General features: G+C 61.8%; 1 protein-coding gene across 1 annotated transcript in view; it reads right to left on the reverse strand.

Moving 5' to 3' along the window:
- LOC147086634 (interleukin-17 receptor D) overlaps nucleotides 1-17,436 on the reverse strand; it is a 99,412-nt gene that overhangs the window by 14,572 nt on the left and 67,404 nt on the right. The window contains exon 10 of the mRNA XM_085978290.1: nucleotides 11,485-11,601. Coding sequence (XP_085834416.1) covers nucleotides 11,485-11,601 — 117 coding nt within the window. The remainder of the gene's footprint in view (nucleotides 1-11,484; nucleotides 11,602-17,436) is intronic.

Raw genomic sequence — 17,436 nt, forward strand, 5'->3', positions numbered from 1 at the left:
ACCCTCCCCGCGGCCCGTGTACGTACCCTCCCCTCGGCCCGTGTACGTACCCTCCCCTCGGCCCGTGTACGTACCCTCCCCTCGGCCCGTGTACGTCCCCTCCCCTCGGCCCGTGTACGTACCCTCCCCTCGGCCCGTGTACGTACCCTCCCCTCGGCCCGTGTACGTACCCTCCCCTCGGCCCGTGTACGTCCCCTCCCCACGGCCCGTGTACGTCCCCTCCCCTCGGCCCGTGTACATCCCCTCCCCTCGGCCCGTGTACGTACCCTCCCCTCACCCCGTGTACGTCCCCTCCCCTCGGCCCGTGTACGTCCCCTCCCCTCGGCCACTGTACGTACCCTCCCCTCGGCCCGTGTACGTCCCCTCCCCTCGGCCCGTGTACGTCCCCTCCCCTCGGCCCGTGTACGTCCCCTCCCCTCGGCCCGTGTACGTCCCCTCCCCACGGCCCGTGTACGTCCCCTCCCCACGGCCCGTGTACGTACCCTCCCCTCGGCCCGTGTACGTCCCCTCCCCACGGCCCGTGTACGTCCCCTCCCCTCGGCCCGTGTACGTACCCTCCCCTCGGCCCGTGTACGTACCCTCCCCTCGGCCCGTGTACGTCCCCTCCCCTCGGCCCGTGTACGTACCCTCCCCTCGGCCCGTGTACGTCCCCTCCCCTCGGCCCGTGTACGTACCCTCCCCTCGGCCCGTGTACGTCCCCTCCCCTCGGCCCGTGTACGTACCCTCCCCACGGCCCGTGTACGTACCCTCCCCTCGGCCCGTGTACGTCCCCTCCCCTCGGCCCGTGTACGTACCCTCCCCTCGGCCCGTGTACGTACCCTCCCCTCGGCCCGTGTACGTCCCCTCCCCTCGGCCCGTGTACGTACCCTCCCCTCGGCCCGTGTACGTCCCCTCCCCTCGGCCCGTGTACGTACCCTCCCCACGGCCCGTGTACGTACCCTCCCCACAGCCCGTGTACGTCCCCCCCCCCTCGGCCCGTGTACGTACCCTCCCCTCGGCCCGTGTACGTACCCTCCCCTCGGCCCGTGTACGTCCCCTCCCCACGGCCCGTGTATGTACCCTCCCCTCGGCCCGTGTACGTCCCCTCCCCTCGGCCCGTGTACGTACCCTCCCCTCGGCCCGTGTACGTCCCCTCCCCTCGGCCCGTGTACGTCCCCTCCCCTCGGCCCGTGTACGTCCCCTCCCCTCGGCCCGTGTACGTCCCCTCCCCTCGGCCCGTGTACGTACCCTCCCCTCGGCCCGTGTACGTACCCTCCCCTCGGCCCGTGTACGTACCCTCCCCACGGCCCGTGTACGTCCCCTCCCCACGGCCCGTGTACGTACCCTCCCCACGGCCCGTGTACGTCCCCTCCCCTCGGCCCGTGTACGTCCCCTCCCCACGGCCCGTGTACGTCCCCTCCCTTCGGCCCGTGTACGTCCCCTCCCCTCGGCCCGTGTACGTCCCCTCCCCTCGGCCCGTGTACGTACCCTCCCCTCGGCCCGTGTACGTACCCTCCCCTCGGCCCGTGTACGTACCCTCCCCTCGGCCCGTGTACGTACTCTCCCCTCGGCCCGTGTACGTCCCCTCCCCTCGGCCCGTGTACGTCCCCTCCCCTCGGCCCGTGTACGTCCCCTCCCCTCGGCCCGTGTACGTACCCTCCCCTCGGCCCATGTACGTCCCCTCCCCTCGGCCCGTGTACGTACCCTCCCCTCGGCCCGTGTACGTCCCCTCCCCTCGGCCCGTGTACGTACCCTCCCCTCGGCCCGTGTACGTACTCTCCCCTCGGCCCGTGTACGTCCCCTCCCCACGGCCCGTGTACTTCCCCTCCCCTCGGCCCGTGTACGTCCCCTCCCCACGGCCCGTGTACGTACCCTCCCCTCGGCCCGTGTACGTACCCTCCCCTCGGCCCGTGTACGTCCCCTCCCCACGGCCCGTGTACGTACCCTCCCCTCGGCCCGTGTACGTACCCTCCCCTCGGCCCGTGTACGTCCCCTCCCCACGGCCCGTGTACGTCCCCTCCCCTCGGCCCGTGTACACCCTCCCCTCGGCCCGTGTACGTACCCTCCCCTCGGCCCGTGTACGTACCCTCCCCTCGGCCCGTGTACGTACCCTCCCCTCGGCCCGTGTACGTACCCTCCCCTCGGCCCGTGTACGTACCCTCCCCTCGGCCAATGTACGTACCCTCCCCTCGGCCCGTGTACGTCCCCTCCCCACGGCCCGTGTACGTCCCCTCCCCACGGCCCGTGTACACCCTCCCCTCGGCCCGTGTACGTACCCTCCCCTCGGCCCGTGTACGTCCCCTCCCCTCGGCCCGTGTATGTACCCTCCCCTCGGCCCGTGTACGTCCCCTCCCCTCGGCCCGTGTACGTACCCTCCCCTCGGCCCGTGTACGTCCCCTCCCCTCGGCCCGTGTACGTCCCCTCCCCACGGCCCGTGTACGTACCCTCCCCTCGGCCCGTGTACGTCCCCTCCCCTCGGCCCGTGTACGTACCCTCCCCACGGCCCGTGTACGTACCCTCCCCTCGGCCCGTGTACGTCCCCTCCCCTCGGCCCGTGTACGTACCCTCCCCTCGGCCCGTGTACGTACCCTCCCCTCGGCCCGTGTACGTCCCCTCCCCTCGGCCCGTGTACGTACCCTCCCCTCGGCCCGTGTACGTCCCCTCCCCTCGGCCCGTGTACGTACCCTCCCCTCGGCCCGTGTACGTACCCTCCCCACGGCCCGTGTACGTACCCTCCCCACGGCCCGTGTACGTACCCTCCCCACGGCCCGTGTACTTCCCCTCCCCACGGCCCGTGTACGTCCCCTCCCCCTCGGCCCGTGTACGTACCCTCCCCTCGGCCCGTGTACGTACCCTCCCCTCGGCCCGTGTACGTACCCTCCCCTCGGCCCGTGTACGTACCCTCCCCACGGCCCGTGTACGTCCCCTCCCCTCGGCCCGTGTACGTACCCTCCCCTCGGCCCGTGTACGTACCCTCCCCTCGGCCCGTGTACGTACCCTCCCCCACGGCCCGTGTACGTACCCTCCCCTCGGGCCCGTGTACGTCCCCTCCCCTCGGCCCGTGTACGTACCCTCCCCTCGGCCCGTGTACGTCCCCTCCCCACGGCCCGTGTACGTCCCCTCCCCTCGGCCCGTGTACGTCCCCTCCCCTCGGCCCGTGTACGTACCCTCCCCTCGGCCCGTGTACGTACCCTCCCCACGGCCCGTGTACGTCCCCTCCCCTCGGCCCGTGTACGTACCCTCCCCTCGGCCCGTGTACGTCCCCTCCCCACGGCCCGTGTACGTCCCCTCCCCACGGCCCGTGTACGTCCCCTCCCCTCGGCCCGTGTACGTACCCTCCCCTCGGCCCGTGTACGTACCCTCCCCGCGGCCCGTGTACGTACCCTCCCCTCGGCCCGTGTACGTCCCCTCCCCTCGGCCCGTGTACGTACCCTCCCCTCGGCCCGTGTACGTCCCCTCCCCTCGGCCCGTGTACGTCCCCTCCCCTCGGCCCGTGTACGTCCCCTCCCCTCGGCCCGTGTACGTACCCTCCCCTCGGCCCGTGTACGTACCCTCCCCTCGGCCCGTGTACGTCCCCTCCCCACGGCCCGTGTACGTACCCTCCCCTCGGCCCGTGTACGTCCCCTCCCCTCGGCCCGTGTACGTACCCTCCCCTCGGCCCGTGTACGTCCCCTCCCCCTCGGCCCGTGTACGTCCCCTCCCCACGGCCCGTGTATGTACCCTCCCCTCGGCCCGTATATGTACCCTCCCCTCGGCCCGTGTACGTACCCTCCCCGCGGCCCCGTGTATGTACCCTCCCCTCGGCCCGTGTACGTCCCCTCCCCTCGGCCCATGTACGTCCCCTCCCCGCGGCCCGTGTATGTACCCTCCCCACGGCCCGTGTAGGTACCCTCCCCTCGGCCCGTGTACGTCCCCTCCCCTCGGCCCGTGTACGTCCCTCCCTCGGCCCCCCCCCTCGGCCCGTGTACGTCCACCTTCCCCGCGGCCCGTGTACGTCCCCTCCCCTCGGCCCGTGTACGTCCCCTCCCCCTCGGCCCGTGTACGTCCCCTCCCCTCGGCCCGTGTACGTCCCCTCCCCTCGGCCCGTGTACGTCCCCTCCCCCTCGGCCCGTGTACGTACCCTCCCCTCGGCCCGTGTACGTCCCCTCCCCTCGGCCCGTGTACGTACCCTCCCCGCGGCCCGTGTATGTACCCCTCCCCTCGGCCCGTGTACGTCCCCTCCCCGCGGCCCGTGTACGTCCCCTCCCCCTCGGCCCGTGTACGTCCCCTCCCCTCGGCCCGTGTACGTCCCCTCCCCTCGGCCCGTGTACGTCCCCTCCCCTCGGCCCGTGTACGTCCCCTCCCCTCGGCCCGTGTACGTCCCCTCCCCTCGGCCCGTGTACGTCCCCTCCCCACGGCCCGTGTACGTACCGCTCCCCTCGGCCCGTGTACGTACCCTCCCCTCGGCCCGTGTACGTACCCTCCCCTCGGCCCGTGTACGTCCCCTCCCCACGGCCCGTGTACGTACCCTCCCCCTCGGCCCGTGTACGTACCCTCCCCTCGGCCCGTGTACGTCCCCTCCCCTCGGCCCGTGTACGTACCCTCCCCTCGGCCCGTGTACGTCCCCTCCCCACGGCCCGTGTACGTACCCTCCCCTCGGCCCGTGTACGTACCCTCCCCTCGGCCCGTGTACGTACCCTCCCCTCGGCCCGTGTACGTACCCTCCCCTCGGCCCGTGTACGTACCCTCCCCTCGGCCCGTGTACGTACCCTCCCCTCGGCCCGTGTACGTCCCCTCCCCTCGGCCCGTGTACGTACCCTCCCCTCGGCCCGTGTACGTCCCCTCCCCTCGGCCCGTGTACGTACCCTCCCCTCGGCCCGTGTACGTACCCTCCCCTCGGCCCGTGTACGTCCCCTACCCTCGGCCCGTGTACGTACCCTCCCCACGGCCCGTGTACGTCCCCTCCCCTCGGCCCGTGTACGTACCCTCCCCTCGACCCGTGTACGTACCCTCCCCACGGCCCGTGTACGTACCCTCCCCTCGGCCCGTGTACGTACCCTCCCCTCGGCCCGTGTACGTACCCTCCCCCTCGGCCCGTGTACGTCCCCTCCCCTCGGCCCGTGTACGTCCCCTCCCCACGGCCCGTGTACGTACCCTCCCCACGGCCCGTGTACGTACCCTCCCCACGGCCCGTGTACGTCCCCTCCCCTCGGCCCGTGTACGTCCCCTCCCCACGGCCCGTGTACGTCCCCTCCCTTCGGCCCGTGTACGTCCCCTCCCCTCGGCCCGTGTACGTCCCCTCCCCTCGGCCCGTGTACGTACCCTCCCCTCGGCCCGTGTACGTACCCTCCCCTCGGCCCGTGTACGTACCCTCCCCTCGGCCCGTGTACGTACTCTCCCCTCGGCCCGTGTACGTCCCCTCCCCTCGGCCCGTGTACGTCCCCTCCCCTCGGCCCGTGTACGTCCCCTCCCCTCGGCCCGTGTACGTACCCTCCCCTCGGCCCGTGTACGTCCCCTCCCCACGGCCCGTGTACGTACCCTCCCCTCGGCCCGTGTACGTACCCTCCCCTCGGCCCGTGTACGTCCCCTCCCCACGGCCCGTGTACGTCCCCCTCCCCACAGCCCGTGTACGTCCCCTCCCCTCGGCCCGTGTACGTCCCCTCCCCTCGGCCCGTGTACGTCCCCTCCCCACGGCCCGTGTACGTCCCCTCCCCACAGCCCGTGTACGTCCCCTCCCCACAGCCCGTGTACGTCCCCTCCCCTCGGCCCGTGTACGTCCCCTCCCCTCGGCCCGTGTACGTCCCCTCCCCTCGGCCCGTGTACGTACCCTCCCCTCGGCCCGTGTACGTCCCCTCCCCTCGGCCCGTGTACGTACCCTCCCCTCGGCCCGTGTACGTCCCCTCCCCACGGCCCGTGTACGTCCCCTCCCCTCGGCCCGTGTACACCCTCCCCTCGGCCCGTGTACGTACCCTCCCCTCGGCCCGTGTACGTACCCTCCCCTCGGCCCGTGTACGTACCCTCCCCTCGGCCCGTGTACGTACCCTCCCCTCGGCCCGTGTACGTACCCTCCCCTCGGCCAATGTACGTCCCCTCCCCTCGGCCCGTGTACGTCCCCTCCCCACGGCCCGTGTACGTACCCTCCCCTCGGCCCGTGTACGTCCCCTCCCCTCGGCCCGTGTACGTACCCTCCCCACGGCCCGTGTACGTACCCTCCCCTCGGCCCGTGTACGTCCCCTCCCCTCGGCCCGTGTACGTACCCTCCCTCGGCCCGTGTACGTACCCTCCCCTCGGCCCGTGTACGTCCCCTCCCCTCGGCCCGTGTACGTACCCTCCCCTCGGCCCGTGTACGTCCCCCTCCCCTCGGCCCGTGTACGTACCCTCCCCTCGGCCCGTGTACGTACCCTCCCCACGGCCCGTGTACGTACCCTCCCCACGGCCCGTGTACGTACCCTCCCCACGGCCCGTGTACTTCCCCTCCCCACGGCCCGTGTACGTCCCCTCCCCTCGGCCCGTGTACGTACCCTCCCCTCGGCCCGTGTACGTACCCTCCCCTCGGCCCGTGTACGTACCCTCCCCTCGGCCCGTGTACGTCCCCTCCCCTCGGCCCGTGTACGTACCCTCCCCTCGGCCCGTGTACGTACCCTCCCCTCGGCCCGTGTACGTCCCCTCCCCTCGGCCCGTGTACGTCCCCTCCCACGGCCCGTGTACGTCCCCTCCCCTCGGCCCGTGTACGTCCCCTCCCCACGGCCCGTGTACGTCCCCTCCCCACGGCCCGTGTATGTACCCTCCCCTCGGCCCGTGTACGTCCCCTCCCCACGGCCCGTGTACGTCCCCTCCCCTCGGCCCGTGTATGTACCCTCCCCTCGGCCCGTGTACGTACCCTCCCCTCAGCCCGTGTACGTCCCCTCCCCTCGGCCCGTGTACGTACCCTCCCCACGGCCCGTGTACGTCCCCTCCCCTCGGCCCGTGTACGTACCCTCCCCTCGGCCCGTGTACGTCCCCTCCCCACGGCCCGTGTACGTCCCCTCCCCTCGGCCCGTGTACGTCCCCTCCCCTCGGCCCGTGTACGTACCCTCCCCTCGGCCCGTGTACGTCCCCTCCCCTCGGCCCGTGTACGTCCCCTCCCCACGGCCCGTGTATGTACCCTCCCCTCGGCCCGTATATGTACCCTCCCCTCGGCCCGTGTACGTACCCTCCCCGCGGCCCGTGTATGTACCCTCCCCTCGGCCCGTGTACGTCCCCTCCCCTCGGCCCATGTACGTACCCTCCCCGCGGCCCGTGTACGTCCCCTCCCCTCGGCCCGTGTACGTCCCCTCCCCTCGGCCCGTGTACGTCCCCTCCCCTCGGCCCGTGTACGTCCCCTCCCCTCGGCCCGTGTACGTCCCCTCCCCTCGGCCCGTGTACGTACCCTCCCCTCGGCCCGTGTACGTCCCCTCCCCTCGGCCCGTGTACGTACCCTCCCCGCGGCCCGTGTATGTACCCTCCCCTCGGCCCGTGTACGTCCCCTCCCCGCGGCCCGTGTACGTCCCCTCCCCTCGGCCCGTGTACGTCCCCTCCCCTCGGCCCGTGTACGTCCCCTCCCCTCGGCCCGTGTACGTCCCCTCCCCTCGGCCCGTGTACGTCCCCTCCCCTCGGCCCGTGTACGTCCCCTCCCCTCGGCCCGTGTACGTCCCCTCCCCACGGCCCGTGTACGTACCCTCCCCTCGGCCCGTGTACGTACCCTCCCCTCGGCCCGTGTACGTACCCTCCCCTCGGCCCGTGTACGTCCCCTCCCCACGGCCCGTGTACGTACCCTCCCCTCGGCCCGTGTACGTACCCTCCCCTCGGCCCGTGTACGTCCCCTCCCCTCGGCCCGTGTACGTACCCTCCCCTCGGCCCGTGTACGTACCCTCCCCTCGGCCCGTGTACGTCCCCTCCCCTCGGCCCGTGTACGTCCCCTCCCCTCGGCCCGTGTACGTACCCTCCCCTCGGCCCGTGTACGTACCCTCCCCTCGGCCCGTGTACGTACCCTCCCCTCGGCCCGTGTACGTACCCTCCCCTCGGCCCGTGTACGTACCCTCCCCTCGGCCCGTGTACGTACCCTCCCCTCGGCCCATGTACGTACCCTCCCCTCGGCCCGTGTACGTACCCTCCCCTCGGCCCGTGTACGTACCCTCCCCTCGGCCCGTGTACGTACCCTCCCCTCGGCCCGTGTACGTACCCTCCCCTCGGCCCGTGTACGTACCCTCCCCTCGGCCCGTGTACGTACTCTCCCCTCAGCCCGTGTACATACCCTCCCCTCGGCCCGTGTACACCCTCCCCTTGGCCCGTGTGTGGTGTATGTGCCTTTAAGAGCAATTATGGTGTATGTGCCTTTAAGAGCCCCAGGTGTGCGTAATGCCGGTAATTGCCACTTGGGCTATATAAGCCTGTGTATTGTGTATATCCTTTAGAAACCCACCCCCCCCAGACTTGCTTAGTAAATACCTATGAACCAACTCCTGTCTTCAGTGTCTTTATCTACACACGGACACTACACCGTGTATGTACCCTCCCCTCGGCCCGTGTACGTACTCTCCCCTCGGCCCGTGTGCATACCCTCCCTTCGGCCTGTGTACACCCTCCCCTCGGCCCGTGTATGTACCCTGCCCTCGGCCCGTGTACGTACTCTCCCCTCGGCCCGTGTGCATACCCTCCCTTCGGCCTGTGTACACCCTCCCCTTGGCCAGTGTGTGTACCCTCCCCTCGGCCCATGCACATTCCCCACACACACGTGGAGAGAGTACAACCAGGTAGATTTAGGGCCGAGACCAGACGCAGGTAAACACAGATACAAGATACAGATACCAGCCTTTAAATACTCAGGCTCACACATGTATATACGCACACGCGCACACAGATATACACATAGACACATACATGCACACACAGATACAAATGTTCACACGCTAGGGCACAGCTAGCTATACTGACACGCGCACAAGCCACTACATACACAAACTCAAACTCCCGCACATACAGTGCACTCGTGTCTAGACACAGATATGTACACATTCAGTGTACTCGTGTCTACACACGCAGATATATACACATTCAGTGTACTCGTGTCTACACACACAGATATATACACATTCAGCGTACTCGTGTCTACACACACAGATATATACACATTCAGTGTACTCGTGTCTACACACACAGATATATACACATTCAGTGCACTCGTGTCTACACACACAGATATATACACAGTGTACTCGTGTCTACACACACAGATATATACACATTCAGTGTACTCGTGTCTACACACGCAGATATATACACATTCAGTGTACTCGTGTCTACACACGCAGATATATACACATTCAGTGCACTCGTGTCTACACACACAGATATATACACATTCAGTGTACTCGTGTCTACACACGCAGATATATACACATTCAGTGTACTCGTGTCCACACACAGATATATACACATTCAGTGTACTCGTGTCTACACACGCAGATATATACACATTCAGCGTACTCGTGTCCACACACAGATATATACACATTCAGTGTACTCGTGTCTACACACGCAGATATATACACATTCAGTGTACTCGTGTCCACACACAGATATATACACATTCAGTGTACTCGTGTCTACACACGCAGATATATACACATTCAGTGCACTCGTGTCTACACACACAGATATATACACATTCAGTGTACTCGTGTCTACACACGCAGATATATACACATTCAGTGTACTCGTGTCTACACACACAGATATATACACATTCAGTGAACTCGTGTCTACACACGCAGATATATACACATTCAGTGTACTCGTGTCTACACACGCAGATATATACACATTCAGTGTACTCGTGTCTACACACGCAGATATATACACATTCAGTGTACTCGTGTCTACACACGCAGATATATACACATTCAGTGCACTCGTGTCTACACACGCAGATATATACACATTCAGTGCACTCGTGTCTACACACGCAGATATATACACATTCAGTGTACTCGTGTCTACACACGCAGATATATACACATTCAGTGCACTCGTGTCTACACACGCAGATATATACACATTCAGTGCACTCGTGTCTACACACGCAGATATATACACATTCAGTGCACTCGTGTCTACACACGCAGATATATACACATTCAGTGCACTCGTGTCTACACACGCAGATATATACACATTCAGTGTACTCGTGTCTACACACGCAGATATATACACATTCAGCGCACTCGTGTCTACACACACAGATATATACACATTCAGCGTACTCGTGTCTACACACACAGATATATACACATTCAGCGTACTCGTGCCTGCACACACAGATATATACACATTCAGTGTACTCGTGTCTACACACGCAGATATATACACATTCAGTGCACTCGTGTCTACACACGCAGATATATACACATTCAGTGTACTCGTGTCTACACACACAGATATATACACATTCAGCGCACTCGTGTCTACACACACAGATATATACACATTCAGCGTACTCGTGTCTACACACACAGATATATACACATTCAGCGTACTCGTGCCTGCACACACAGATATATACACATTCAGTGTACTCGTGTCTACACACGCAGATATATACACATTCAGTGTACTCGTGTCTACACACGCAGATATATACACATTCAGTGTACTCGTGTCTACACACACAGATATATACACATTCAGTGAACTCGTGTCTACACACACAGATATATACACATTCAGTGCACTCGTGTCTACACACACAGATATATACACATTCAGTGCACTCGTGTCTACACACGCAGATATATACACATTCAGTGCACTCGTGTCTACACACGCAGATATATACACATTCAGTGTACTCGTGTCTACACACGCAGATATATACACATTCAGTGTACTCGTGTCTACACACGCAGATATATACACATTCAGTGTACTCGTGTCTACACACGCAGATATATACACATTCAGTGTACTCGTGTCTGCACACGCAGATATATACACATTCAGTGTACTCGTGTCTACACACGCAGATATATACACATTCAGTGTACTCGTGTCTACACACGCAGATATATACACATTCAGTGTACTCGTGTCTACACACGCAGATATATACACATTCAGTGTACTCGTGTCTGCACACACAGATATATACACATTCCGTGCACTCGTGTCTACACACACAGATATATACACATTCAGTGTACTCGTGTCTACACACACAGATATATACACATTCAGTGTACTCGTGTCTACACACACAGATATATACACATTCAGTGTACTCGTGTCTACCCACACAGATATATACACATTTGGTGTACTCGTGTCTACACACACAGATATATACACATTCAGTGTACTCGTGTCTACACACACAGATATATACACATTCAGTGCACAGACAGAGATATATACACGTGCAGTGTACTCCAGTACACACTCACTCAGGATTGCACACCCCGCTCTCCCCTCAATCAAGGCAGAATCTTCACTCCGTGCTCAGGTTATCATTACCTTGCACCCTCTCACTTTTCCTCTTGACTCGTCTTGCGATGAAAATGCCGGCAGTAATGGTGATGAATATCACCACGCTGATTATTATCCACATCACGGGCAATGTGTCAACATAACCTGTGGAACAAAACCAAGTTAATCCGCAAAGGATTGGGCCATCAAGGGACACGTCTTCCGATGGATTCAATCATTCGAGCAGCTTCTGTAAATTGTCGTTACTGAAATATTAACAGTGCTGTGAGCAGAGGCACAGAAACTGCGATAAACACCTCCATCACAAGTAGACATGCAACAGCCAGACTCAACACAGCCAGAACCCTTCGCACCCAGTGTGAATAATCAGTACAGCACGCAACACCTCCATCACAAGTAGACATGCAACAGTCAGACTCAACACTGCCAGAACCCCTCACACCCAGTGTGAATCATCAGTACAGCGCCCAACACCTCCATCACAAGTAGACATGCAACAGTCAGACTCAACACTGCCAGAACACCTCACACCCAGTGTGAATCATCAGTACAGCGCCCAACACCTCCATCACAAGTAGACATGCAACAATCAGACTCAACACTGCCAGAACCCCTCACACCCAGTGTGAATCATCAGTACAGCGCCCAACACCTCCATCACAAGTAGACATGCAACAGTCAGACTCAACACTGCCAGAACCCCTCACACCCAGTGTGAATCATCAGTACAGCGCCCAACACCTCCATCACAAGTAGACATGCAACAGCCAGACTCAACACTGCCAGAACCCTTCGCACCCAGTGTGAATAATCAGTACAGCGCCCAACACCTCCATCACAAGTAGACATGCAACAATCAGACTCAACACTGCCAGAACCCCTCACACCCAGTGTGAATCATCAGTACAGCGTCCAACACCTCCATCACAAGTAGACATGCAACAGTCAGACTCAACACTGCCAGAACCCCTCACACCCAGTGTGAATCATCAGTACAGCGCCCAACACCTCCATCACAAGTAGACATGCAACAGCCAGACTCAACACTGCCAGAACCCTTCGCACCCAGTGTGAATAATCAGTACAGCGCCCAACACCTCCATCACAAGTAGACATGCAACAATCAGACTCAACACTGCCAGAACCCCTCACACCCAGTGTGAATCATCAGTACAGCGTCCAACACCTCCATCACAAGTAGACATGCAACAGCCAGACTCAACACTGCCAGAACCCCTCACACCCAGTGTGAATAATCAGTACAGTGCCCAAAACCTCCATCACAAGTAGACATGCAACAGTCAGACTCAACACTGCCAGAACCACTCACACCCAGTGTGAATAATCAGTACAGCGCCCAACTCCTACAGAACAAGTGGCAAAGTGTGATCCCCAATCCCACATTTGTTTTCACTAGAGCAAAGGAGGTTGAGGGGTGATTTGATAGAGGTGTACAAGATTATGACAGGGAAAGGCTGTTCCCACTAGTTGATGGTAAACAGGTTTAAGGTTTTGGCAAAATATACAGGCGGGGATGTGAAGAAAAACTTTCTTACGCAGCGAGTGGTGAGGACCTGGAACTTGCTGCCGACGGAAGTGGTGGAAGTGGAGACACTCAATGTTTTCAAGGGGAGACTGCATACGCATTTGAGGAAAATAAACTTGCAGGGCTATGGGGATAGAGCGGGGGAAAGGGACTGTCTGGACTGCTCTAGAGAGAGCCAGCGCGGACTCGATGGGCCGAATGGCCTCCTTCTGTGGCGTTATGACTCTATGGCCTAGAAATTCAGTCTGGACACTTTTGGGGCGCTAAAGTCGGGCGTTCGCTAAAGTTAGCGCCCGCCGGAAAGTGTAGGCCACATTGCCGAAATTCAGTAGAGTTGGCCAAGAGTTTGGCCGAGCGCTGAAACTGGCGTTGCAATGCTCTCTTCAGGCGCTAAGCCGGCGATGTGGCCTGATAACGCCGAGGCCGGGCGCAGCGCAGGTGCGGTCATGTTTTGATTGACAGCAGACACCCTGATGCCGGCCAGCTCTTAAAGGGGGAAGGGTCGACTTTGACTGCTGCCACGCCCTGCATGCTGGAGCCCTGCAGCTAGGCCTCAACACTGCTGGTGGGCCAAAATAGCGCCTGGAGCCATGGAGAGGGCCCGTGAACGAGCGCAGCGCTTCTCAGAGCATGCTCTGAGGGTGCTCATTAATGGTGTGGAGGACAAAAGAGAGATCTTGAGCCCGGACAGTGGCAAGAAGGCTCCCAGGAGCCAGTACAGGAAAGCCTGGAGGAAAATCGCCCACAGGGTGTCATCCACCAGCGATGTCCCCAGGAGTGCGGACCAATGCCGCAAGAAGTACAACGACCTCACTCGGATGGTGAAGGTGAGTACCCTTTCCAGTGTCCTCCTCATCCTTGCATGTGCACCTCACATTATGGGCAAAGGGACCTCAAAGGCCTAATGGGCAGCCCTCCTCCCGCAGCTATGGCACTGGCATGATCATCAATAGCACTTTCTGCACTTAACACACTGGCCAAGATATTCGACCATGGGAGGCAGTGCACACAGCAACAGGGCACCACACTGGCCAAGATATTCGACCATGGGAGGCAGTGCACACAGCAACAGGGCACCACACTGGCCAAGCTATTCGACCATGGGAGGCAGTGCACACAGCAACAGGGCACCACACTGGCCAAGCTATTCGACCATGGGAGGCAGTGCACACAGCAACAGGGCACCACACTGGCCAAGCTATTCGACCATGGGAGGCAGTGCACACAGCAACAGGGCACCACACTGGCCAAGCTATTCGACCATGGGAGGCAGTGCACACAACAACAGGGCACCACACTGGCCAAGCTATTCGACCATGGGAGGCAGTGCACACAACAACAGGGCACCACACTGTACTTAGAAGCCGTCCTTTCTCTTGCAGGCCAAGCTGGCGTGGAATTTGAGGAGCCAGTCTGCCACCGGGGGAGGCCGTCCCCAGTACCAGGCGCTCAGTGAGCTGGAGGAGAGCGTGGCTCGACTCATGCGTGCCCGGGTGACTGGCCCTGTTGCAATCGGAGATGCGGACCCTGTACTGGGACCCACTGGTAAGGACATGACCGGTTGGACCTTTGTCGTTGCCCTTGCGCTTCAGATCTACATCCTTTCGCACTGACCGACAAATGCGCATAATGCCACCACTCAGGCCTCCCTCGCTGATGCCCTGTCCTCACTCTAAAGCTACTCTTGTGCCTTCCTGCTTTCAGCTGGTGAGGAGGAGGTGGTCCCTGAAGCTCAGAGTGCCAGGCCCTTGGAGGAGGAGGACGACGAGGACCAGGAGGAAGGCGGCACATCGGGGGAACCCTCATCCGCGCCAGGGGATGGCAATGGAGGGGAGACGTCTGGCCTGCAGGAGAGCCAGGGGGAAGTGTTGCAGGGGAGGGCAGATCCTGGGCCCAGTGGGCTCGAGGCACGCGGGAAGGGTCCGGCAGCACGCCGGCCTTCTCCCCAGAGGGGGGAGGTGTTGCAGGGGAGGGCAGATCCTGGGCCCAGTGGGCTCGAGGCACGCGGGAAGGGTCGGCCAGCTTGGCGGCCTTCTCCCCAGAGGGAGAGTCTGCCCTCCAGTCCGGAGACGGTCCTCGCCCAGGAGGTGCGCCTCCTCGATGAGATGTCGGTGGCGTCTGAGCGGCGCCACCAGGAGTTCATGGGGGTTGTGCAACAGATGCCTCAGGCCATTGAGTCCCTGGCTCATAGTGTGGTCGCTTTCGGGGAATCACAGGCCAGGGGGGTCGAACAACTCGCGGCAGCGCACGACAGGGGTGTCCAGCAACTCGCGGCAGCCCAGGACGCGACTCGCGAGATGAGTGGTGCCGTCCAGACACTGGCACAGCTGATGCGGGCACATACCAGGGCAGTTCGGGCACTCACTTCTGCCACACTCGCTGTGGCGCGGAAGCATCGCCAGGGCACCCGCCGCCCTGCTGCAGCACAGCGGTCTGGCCTCCACCAGATTGCTGCGCTTGCTGCACTGCCAGCCCGGCCGAGTGCCAGTGTCTCTGGCGAGCAGCGCGCGCCTGCCATCAGCCAGCTTGCCCCCATTGGTGCAGCCGACACTGCCACTCCCCCAGCCAAGGTGCGATGAGCTGCTGCTGAGACTGATGCTGGCCAGCCACAGCTGCAGCAGTCAGCAGCCGGCCCCTCCCGGGCCGGGCCTCGTCTAGGCCGACCCCCAAGGGCATCTGCCGACACGCATTGTGGCCCTCATGAGCCTTCCCCCAGCCTTGCCACACCCGCAGGGCCCAGGTTGAGGCGGAGCAGCAGGTCGGCCAGGGGCCAGAGAAGCCTGTCTAAGGACTCGCCCTCTCGGCACACCCATTAGAGTGTGGTGAGAGCGGTTTTTTTTATATTGGGGGGCTTGTGTTCTCGGGGGGCATTATTTTGGTAAGGCCGAGGATCAAGGCATTTTTTGTTTTTATGGGGGTGTTTGTGTTGTGGAGGGGGGGGCTTATTTTTGTAAGGCCGATGATGAAGGCCATTTGGATGGGTAAGTTTTGTTAGTCCTCCCCAGGTTTTGGGAGTGACAGATGTTTTTGACTGTTTTTTGGGGGTCTTGTCTGTTTTTCTGTTTCATGTGGGAAGGGCCCTGAGTTTGTGAAATAAAGCTTTTTATTTATTCAGCATGTCCACGTCTCAGGTTTCAAGTGGTTGTTGTGTTAACCGGCTGAGGGCTTGCGGTGCGGCTGCCTTCAGGTGCGTTCATTGCCACAGCCCATTCCCTGACAGGGGGGCCTAGAAGTGTCGATCAATAAGCCCCCGGCGGACGGCCCTTGGACCTTGTGGCTCCCTCCTGGGCTGGTACTCCTCCTCCTCCTCCTCCTCCTCATGGTCCTCCTGCTCGTCCTCCTGAGGTGGTGGTGCAATGTCAGGTGGCAGTGCCTGAGTCCTGCGGATAGCCAGGTTGTGCAGCATGCAGCACACGACGACGAACTGGGAGACTCTATCCGGCGAATACTGTAGAGATCCGCCGGAACGATCCAGGCAGCGGAACCGTTGCTTGAGGACGCCTATCGTTTGCTCTATGATGTTCCTTGTGGCTTGATGGCTTTCGTTGTATGCCTCCTCCGCTGGGGTCCTGGGCGCGCGGAGCGGGGTCATGAGCCATGTACACAAAGGGTAGCCCTTGTCCCCGATAAGCCATCCCCTTGGTGGAGGCTGTGCCTCGAACATGTCAGCCACAGTAGTCTGGCGCAGGATAAATGCATCGTGGCTGCTTCCTGGGAAGCGGGCATTGACAGCTAGGGTGCGCTGCCTGTGGTCACACACCAGCTGTACATTTAGGGAATGGTAGCCCTTCCGGTTGCGGTAATCCTCGGCATTGTGGATAGGTGCCCGCATAGCCACATGCGTGCAGTCAATGGCGCCCTGCACCATGGGGAAGCGCGCGATCCTGGCAAATCCGACTGTACGCTGCTCCTGCCTCTGTCGGGTCATGGGGAAGGAGATGAATTGGTGTCTCCTCGCGAAAAGTGCATCGGTGACCTGCCGGATGCAGCGATGCGCGGTGAACTGGGAGATGTTCGCTATGTCCCCAGCAGCGGCTTGGAAGGAGCCGCTTGCATAAAAGTTCAGAGCCACCGTGACCTTCACTTCCACCGAGAGAGACGTCCTGCACATCAGCTGTGGACACAGATCTCTGTGAAGCAGCTGGCAGATCTCTGCAACCACCTCCCTTCTGAAGCGCAGCCTCTTAACACAATGCGCCGCAGTCATGGTGAGATAGGACACCTGCTGCCGGTATTGCCTGAGTGGGTAAGGCCTATGTTGCCGACGCCTGATGGCCCCTCTGCGTCTAGGCATGGCTGGCCCTCTCTCACAGCGTCTGCGAGCCCTTCGCACATAATGCTGCAACTGAGGGTTGGACCCCCATACAGCCCCCATAATAAAGTTGAAAACAGTGAAATCAAATGTCAAAGCACTGGCCAGAAGCCAAAAATAC

Source organism: Somniosus microcephalus, unplaced genomic scaffold (assembly GCF_052327205.1).
Source record: "Somniosus microcephalus isolate GS21.2 unplaced genomic scaffold, FLI_Smic_1.0 unresolved_chr7, whole genome shotgun sequence".
Lineage (NCBI taxonomy): Eukaryota > Metazoa > Chordata > Chondrichthyes > Squaliformes > Somniosidae > Somniosus > Somniosus microcephalus.